General features: G+C 43.0%; 1 protein-coding gene across 1 annotated transcript in view; it reads right to left on the reverse strand.

Annotated features, from left to right (window-relative positions):
- Window positions 1-7,614, reverse strand: part of LAMA3 (laminin subunit alpha 3) — a 337,939-nt gene extending 330,325 nt beyond the window's left edge. The window contains exon 1 of the mRNA XM_044682964.1: window positions 7,333-7,614. Coding sequence (XP_044538899.1) covers window positions 7,333-7,614 — 282 coding nt within the window. The remainder of the gene's footprint in view (window positions 1-7,332) is intronic.
- Between the last annotated feature and the right edge of the window lie 1,341 nt (window positions 7,615-8,955).

Genomic DNA, 8,955 nt, shown 5'->3' on the forward strand with positions numbered 1-8,955 from the left:
TGTGTCTTTCTATGGTGCCAGCAGGAGAAAATCAAGTGATTAATCCATGTATTTATTTGAGTGAGATAATAAACAGATTTTTTAAAAGCCTCTTAGAAAGAGTGTAAAAGGAGAAGGAGGAGGAGGAGGAGAAGGAGGAGGAGGAGGAGAAGGAGGAGGAGAAGGAGGAGGAGGAGGAGAAGGAGGAGGAGGAGGAGGAGGAGAAGGAGGAGAAGGAGGAGGAGAAGAGAAGGAGGAGGAGGAGAAGAGAAGGAGGAGAAGGAGGAGGAGGAGGAGGAGGAGGAGATTCTCTTTTATATTTGTCTTCTCCATGTAATCTGTCATACCTTAATCTGAGTTAATGTTAGTAAAGAAAAATGAAATTCATTAAGTAGAATTACACATCCATTTCTGTTACTACCTATCAGAATCTGTTTGCTTGAACTAAGTTATCTGTTTCATCATTAACACCTACCAGTAAGAAATAATGTTCAAAACAAGGTGGCACAATGTGGTCTGGGTCTAGGGCAGTGATGGTGAAACTATGGCACACGTGCCAAAGATGCCACACAGAACACTCTCTGTGGGCACATTGCCACCTTCCCCCTGACTCCCACCCCCAGAGTTTGTTACTAGAAAGGCAGAGGGACTCAGGCAGAGCGGCTCCCCTCCCTCCACCACCTTACCTAATGACATTTTTTTTCACATCCCCTGCCTCTCTGCCCAGCAGCCCAATGAGAACATACAAAGGGTAAGATGGGTAGCTGGCAAGTGGCAGAACTCTCAAGCCACTCCCTTCCCCCTCTCTACCTGCACCTGATGACATATTTTTCACATCACCCTCCCCTTTGCCTAGCAGTCCAACAGGAGTACTTCCTCCCTCCCCTGTCTGAGGTAAGGAGGGGAGCTGGGGGTGAGATGGGGGGAGGTAGAGCATGGCACTCAGTCTCTGGGAGAGAAAGGGGTAGGGGCTAGACCAGGCACTCCATCTCTAAAAGGTTCACTATCACTGGTCTAGGATAAGGAAAACATGACTTCACATCCTGCCGCAGACACTTACTAGCCATGGGGCCCTGGGCAAGTGACTTAAAGTGTCTACCTCAGTATTCACATCTGTAAAATGGAAGAAATAATAGCCCCTACCTCATAGAGTTATAAGAATCAAATGAGATAATATTTGTAAAGAGCTGTATAAATGCTAGTTGTTTCCTAAACAATGATCTAGTCTCTGTCACATAACAGTGTCATACTGGCACAGGGACTTACTGAGACTTGGAGAATATTAGAACTGGAAGTTAACATATGAGGGTATGGATATGTGATACAATGGGCAGCAGCCCAGAGGATACAGTGCCAAGCCTGGAGCCAGGAAGTCCAGAATTCAAATATAGCCTCAGACTCTTACTAACAATATGACTCTAAGCAAGTCGCTTAACTCTGTTTGCCTCCATTTCCTCATCTGTAAAATAAGCTGGAGAAGGAAAAGGCAAACCACTCCTACATCTTTGCCAAGAAAATCCCAAATGAAATTATGAAGAATCAGACATGACTGAAAAATGACTAAACAAAGATACAGTGGAAAAGGCACTGAATTTGGAGGCAAGAGACATAGGTTGGAAACCTATCTCTACTACCTACTCTCTGCGAGATCTTGTATAAATCATTTGACCTCCATTCCTCATTTGTAAAATAAGGGAGTTGAACTAGATGGACTTTGATGATCCTTCCAGTTCTAAATATGGGATCCTAAGACCTTCACAATAAATAAATGTGGCAATAATTAACAAATTTGCTAATAATTGTTTCTTCTTTTGGACACTAAATGAAATCTGATTTATGCATTGTCCTCCCATCTTCTCATAACCCACTGTTTCCTAATCCAGAGGGTATTAAGCAACTCTTGCTGCTCCTATCCTCTGTGCCTGCCTATATCTCTCCACTTTGGTGTCTGTAAACAGACTCAGACTTGTAAAGATCATTCAGGCAGGAAAGGATCTCCATCTATTCCAACCTTTTGGCTGGCCTTCTATTAGAGTGGCCCATGCTCCAGAAGTACACGTAACTACAGTATAACAATTTTCCGCCCTATTGTAGCTTGCAACGCAGAAGCATAAGGTTAGAATTCTTAGATGGCTAAATAGTCCAAACTCTTCATTTTATAGATCAGGAAACTAAGGCTTGGAATGGCCATACCATGTGCCCAAAGTCTCATCAGTAATAAGTGGTAAGGAAGGAAATGAGCATTTATTAAGTATCTGCCATATAGTATACTACACTGAGCTAGGTTCTTTACCAATCCTATCTCATTCGATCCTCAACCCTGTGTCATTGCTTAGTCGTTCAGTCATGTCTGACTCCTCATGGACCATAGCTCTCTAGGTCCTTCTAAACATCCTCTATCTCCCAAAGTCTGTCCAGGCCAATGTTCGTTGCTTCTATGACTTTAGCTATCCATCTCATTCTCTGCCTTCTCCTTCAACTTTTGCCTTCAATCTTTGCCAATATCAGGGTCTTTTCCAATGATTCCTGCCTTATTCTCTGGCCAAAGTATTTAAGCTTCGACTTCAGTATTTGACCTTTCAGTGAAGAGTCAAGATTAATTTCTATAAACATTGATGGATTTGGTCTCCTTGCTGTCCAAGGGACTATCAAAAGTCTTCTCCAGCACCACAAAAGTGTTAATCTTACAAGCATTCAACTTTTCTTACAATCCAATTCTCACAGCCTCCATTTGCTCCTGGAAAAATCAAAGCTTTAACTATACAAACCTTTGTCAGCAAAGTAATGTCTCTGCTTTTTAGTATGCTGTCCATATTTTCCATAGCTTTCCTTCAAAGGAACAAATGTCTTTTAATTTCTTTTTTTAATAACTGTTACCTTCCATCTTACTGTGTATTACAGGGGTCGGCAACATATGGCTCTTTCTGCAGGAGCCATAAAATCATTTTTTTTCAGGTGCTATTACAGGAGCGCGCACTGTGAGCACTGCATGGCTCTCATGAAATTACATTTTAAAAAATGTGGCGTTTATGGCTCTCACGGCCAAAAAGGTTGCCGACCCCTGGCGTATTGGTTCCAAGGCAGAAAAGCAGTAAAGGCTAGGCAATGGGGCTTAAGTGACTTGCCCAGGAACATGTAGCTAAAAAGTGTCTAAGGTCAAATTTGAACCCAGGACCTCCATCTCCAGAGCTGGCTCTCAATCCACTAAGCCCCAAGTCTCTATTAATTTCATAGCTGTAGTCACTGTCAGCAGTGCTTTGAGCCCACGAATATAAAATCGGACACTGATTCCATTTCTTCTCTCTCTGTTTGCCAGGAAGTGATAAAACTAATTGCCAAGATCTTGGTTTTTGTTTTAGCTTTTTTAATGTGAAGCTTCAAGTCAGGTTTTACAGTCTCTTCTTTCATCCTCATCAAGAGATTTCTTAATTCTTCTCCACTTTCTGCCATTAGAAGGGTATCATCTGTCGAGTAGGTGCTATTATCCCCACTTTACAGTTGAGGAATCTGAGGCAAACAGAGGTTAAGGGACTGGCCCATAGTCTCACAGTTAGTAACTAAATTCGAAGTGAGGTCTTCCTGACTCTAGGTCCAATGCTCTATCTACTGGATCACTTAGCTGCACAGGAACATAAGATCACAAATCTTGTGTTGAAAGGAATTTCACAGTTGAGGAAACTTATGGCCCAAAAAGGGAAGGAATTTGTCTAGTCACACAGATAAGAAGCAGCAGCAAAGCCAGAACCAGAACCTACCAAAGTCCTGTTATGCTGCTGCCTTCTTTTTTTAAATGATATATTCTTTTTTCCCTACTACATATAAAAAACTTTTTTAATAATCATTTTTGAAGCTTTAAGTTCTAAATTCCCTCTTTTCTTTCCTGTTCCCCTCAGATGACAAGTAATCTGATATAGATTTTACATATATAATCATGTAAAACATTTTTCCGTATTGGTCATTTTGTGGAAGAGTTCTCAAATGGAAAAAAAGAATAACAAAGAAAATGAAATATAGTATGTTTTTAGTCTGCATTCAGACTCCATCAGATCTTTCTCAGAGAGAAGATGCATTTTTCATCATGAGTCTCTGGGATTGTCTTAGATCACTGCATTGCTGAGAATAACTAGCTTATTCTCAGCTGATCACTAAGAAATCTTGTTATCATTGTGTACAGTGTTCTTCTGGTTCTGCTTACTTCACTTTGCATCAATTTATATAAATCTTTTCACACTTGACTTCTTGAAAAAGGAGAGAATGGCTGGGTAGGGAAAGTATAGGTTTAGATTTGGAGGAACTGAGGTCCACTATAAAAATTTTAAAATAAAAAGGACCTTGGGGGCAGCTGGGTAGCTCAGTAGAGTGAGAGTCAGGCCTAGAGACAGGAGGTCCTAGGTTCAAACCCGGACTCAGCCACTTCCCAGCTGTGTGACCCTGGGCAAGTCACTTGACCCCCCATTGCCCACCCTTACCAATCTTCCACCTATGAGACAATACACCGAAGTACAAGGGTTTAAAAAACAAAAAACAAAACAAAACAAAAATAAATAAATAAATAAAAAGGACCTTGGCTATTGACTCACACAGAACATGATCCAGATGCCAAATCTGTAATTATGGAGTTGCCACTAACTTATAAAAAATAAGACTTTTTAAAAATCCAAAGTCATGGGGGCAGCTAAATAGTTCAGTGGATTGAGAGCCAGGCCAAGAGACAGGAGACCCTGGGTTCAAATCTGGCCCCAGACACCTCCTAATTGTGTGACCCTGGGCAAGTCACTCAACCCCCGTTGCCTAGTTTTTACTGCTCTTCTGCCTTGGAACCAGTACATAATATTGATTCTAAAGTGGAAGGGAAGGGTTTTTTTTTGGGGGGGGGGTTGTTTTTTTTTTTTAATCCTGTCATGTTCCAACTTTTAACTTTTTTTTCTCCAGATTAGTTTCTCAATCCAGGGTGGTGCGAGGGAATTTTGCTTTGTTCTGTTTAATGAAAGTTCAGAGAAGCAGTTGTCTTGGGTTACTTCAGTGTTCTGTCCCTTCTGAAACTATACATTGCCAGCCCAACCTAGAACAATCACCACTGATTGTAATAAAAGAGACTGGTGAATTTTAATCTCTCTTCCCTTTTCTTCTCTCCTCTCATTTCCAAAGAAACAAGTTTGAACCAGCTGCTGCCAAAACACCTGGCTGAAGCATGGTCTAATAAACTAGCCTCAACCCCTTTGCTTTCCTTTTCTTGTCCCCAACCAAGACTCTCTCAAACCAGCAAATGCTGTCCGTTGCCCTCATCCTAGAAAGAAGACAGATACCCCAACACAACCTGGCTTTTCTCCACCCTTGACTTTCAGAGAATAAGATTCCATATCTGACAATATTCTTTTCCTGAAAGTTACACCCTGGCCTACAAGGCTGGCATATGCTGAGTGATCTAAGAAAGTTTTTTTCCTCTTTTGCCTATAGGGTTATGAATCAGAGTATAATTAATTCCGATTGAGAATAACTTGAGGGCAGAAACTATCCTTTCTCTAGCCCTATCTACAGCAATATTAATAATTCACAATTCTCTAACGCTTTATACTTTTGTTTCTTCAAAACAATGCCGAAAGATATGTCCTATAGACACAATTATCCTTTTTTCACAGATGAGGAAACTGAGGCATAGAAACCTTAAGTGATTTCCTCAAGATCATATAACTATGAAGTGTAAAAGGTGGAACTTGAACCCTGGGAATATTTTTAACAATGTAACAGGGGGCTGCTGGGTAGTTCAGTGGATTGAGAGCCAGACCTAGAGAAGGGAGGTCCTGGGTTCAAATCTGCCCTCAGACACTTCCTAGTTGTGTGACCCTGGGCAAGTCACTTAACACATTGCCTAGCCCTTACCACTCTTCTGCCTTGGAACCAATGCACAGTATTGATTCTAAGGTGAAAGGTAAGGGTTAAAAAAAAAGAATGTAACATATTTATAAATTTTTAAGAAAGGGTTTGAATTGATATCTAAAATCCCTTTGCACTACAATAGTAATTCACATCCATAAGGTGCATTACAAAACACTATCTTCACACCAGTCCTCTGAGGTCAGTTGTGCAAATAGTCTTCAAAACTTCACTATCTCCAAGAACTAAGACCCACCACCAACCCATATCACAACCCCTCTATAACTTAATAAACAGCCAGTCTTTAAGAGCTGCTGTGTTGAAAAATTATTATCCTGCCACCTCTGTGGTGGTAAGCCTCTCCAAAGCACTAGAAATTGGTCCACAAACATCAACGAAGAGAGCCTTTTAAGCTTTAAATTCTGGGGAACTTAAACTCCACTAACACAGCCGTGGGGCAAACACAATCAATTCAGAAATCGGAAGTGGAGTAGAGGGAAATTTTTACCTCAGCTCACCATCTAATAATTTGCTATTTAAAACATTTTTGTTAACTGGGTTCTAAAGCTGTTACTATGCTGCTGAAAGACTGCAAATGTTATCAGCATCCTCTTTAAATTTAAAAAAAAAAGCACCCATTTTAAGTAGAGCCCCAGTTACCCCATCCTAATTACAGATCTCATTGGCTTTACCTGTACCACAATGAAAGTGCGGCTTTAGAATAAGTATATTTGTGGTCCACAGTATAATAAATAATAAAGGATTTGAGATCAAAAGACCTGAGTTTGAATTCTAGCTCGACCACTACCTACCTAATGTGAACTTCACTTAACCTTGGAAATCGATTTCCTTATGAATAAGAGGGGACTCTCATTAGAAGATCTCTAAGTCATTTCCAGCTCTAGCTTGTGAAAGAAGGCATTTGCCTAAGGTCACATACCTTGTCACATCTACCTAGTCGATACTATTGACCTATGAACAAGGAGCAAAAATATCCCTAAAGAGAAGAAGGGCAAGTTGGGAACTAAGCAGAAGTTTATCTTGGTTGTCCTGGCATCTCCCAGCACCAAAGTGAACTTGGGACTTTCTCTAAAAATTCCCCTCAAAAGACACTTCTTTTCTTTGTCGTCTCCTGTCGTGAAGCTTTAAGGTCTAGCTCAGGACTCTCTTTTTTGCAGCGGAGGAAAAGTGAGATCCACTTTGCCTCTGCTTACAGGATTCTAAGCCACCAATCAGAAAGTCCTTTGGCTTCAGATCCAATACCCTTCTCCTTAAGGCTGGCTGCAAGCGCTCTCAGTCCTCTGCCTCGGGCTGGGGTTGTTCCCTCTGGGTAATTCTCGGAGCGTCCTGGGAGGTGGCACTCACTGTACCATCCCCTCTTCTCCCAAAGGCCTTCAGGAGACTCAGTCCTGGACAACCTGCACCTTCTTCACGCAACCTGAGCTGCTGCCCCCTCGCCCGCCGCCGCCACTCTCTTACCTGGATAGTGTGGCCGGTGGTGGACGCTATGGGCCCCCCCACCAGCTTACAGTAGAGCTCGGGCCGGGGCCTCGCGCCCTCGGGCTCTTCCCCGCAGGTGGCAGTGGCTGAGATCCTCGCTGCCTCGGCCAGGTTGAAATAGGGCGGATGGAGGCTAAAGCCGGTCTCTGGCTCCGGAGAAGCAGCAGCTGCAGAAAGCGGGTACAGCAGCAGAAAGAAAAGCCGCCGGAGCCACCGAGGCACTGGAGCAGCTGCTGGGGTGCTGTTCCGTACCCTGGCCATCCTTGTCCTTGACCGGGAAGTGTCAGCCCCACTCTGCCTTGTGCCCCCCGAGCTGGGCAGCGCAGCTCTCTCTGAGCGGGGCTCAGTGCCTCCGAAGCCTCAGCGGCAGCAACAGCAGCAGCAGACAGAAAGTCCTATCTCCGTCTGCTTTGGTTTTTTGGAGATTGTCCCAGAAAGAAGTGAACACACCCCCGTTGTCGTAGGAGGCAGCCATAGGCGCCTCCCCGGCCCAGCGCGCGGAGCCGAACCAGAGAGACGGGAGGGAGAGAGAGGAAAAAGAGGCGAGGGAGACTTGATTCGTTCCTCGGGAAACCTGTAGCAAACGAGGAAGGTCACTCCAATAGCCGAAGAGAGGAGAGACTGTGGTTGCATTTGGCATTTTTAATTGCATGAATGAGGAAACCGAGCCAGCAGAAATTGCTGAACAAAGGACCCCCCAACTTCATTTCCAGTGTTTAAAAGTTTCTACCCGGGAGAGAGAACGCTTGAAGACAAATAGATGCTAATATGTTTCCTTGCCCACTGAGTAAAGTGCTTTGGTGCCTGCCACCTCTAATTTGAAAGGGCCTCTTTTTGCCTAAGGGGATGAAATGCTAGCCCTTGTTTTCCTTGTTTTATTTTCTCAATCACCCAAACAAAAATCCGTCTCCAGATGTTGGGGAAGAAAGAAGGAGGCTTAACAGCAGGGGCGACTCTGGCCAAGTCTAGCTATGATCATTCAATAGCCAAATTTAAATGAAAAACTGGTATTTTGTGTAAGGTACTGGGCTAGATCTTGGGGTGGGGGAAAGGAGTATAAAAAGGGTGAAAGGTGGAAAGGAAGCTCCAATTCAGCTTAGGGAACATGACATACAGAATCACAGAAAACGTCAGAGCTTGGAAAGATCTAAGAATTGGTATAGATCTAGTCCAATTCTCTCATTTTCCACCTGTAACCTAAGACCCAAGGTCAAAAAGCTTTGCTATTGCTCAGTCGTGTCCTCCCCATTTGGGGTTCTCTTCGCAAAGATACTGTAGCGGTTTGCCCATTCCTCCAGCTCATTTGACAGATGAGGAAACTGAGGGAAGAAGCATGGTTAAGAAACTTGCCCCTGGCTACATCGCTAGTAAGTTATCTGAGGCCAAATTTGAACTCCTGACTCTGGACCTGGCACGCTATTCACTGTGCCACCTAAGGCTTCCCCAAAAACAGAGCATAAAAAGTTACCCAGGATACAATATAAATCAGGTTAACGGACAGGTAATTTATTCCTATGCATGAAGGGAATACAAAACACAGATCATTCACAAATGCACGTGAGACAAAATGATTTAAACAAAATTCAATAATATAACTACCGT

The sequence above is a fragment of the Gracilinanus agilis genome, chromosome 1 (genome assembly GCF_016433145.1).
Source record: "Gracilinanus agilis isolate LMUSP501 chromosome 1, AgileGrace, whole genome shotgun sequence".
NCBI classification, from domain to species: Eukaryota; Metazoa; Chordata; class Mammalia; order Didelphimorphia; family Didelphidae; genus Gracilinanus; species Gracilinanus agilis.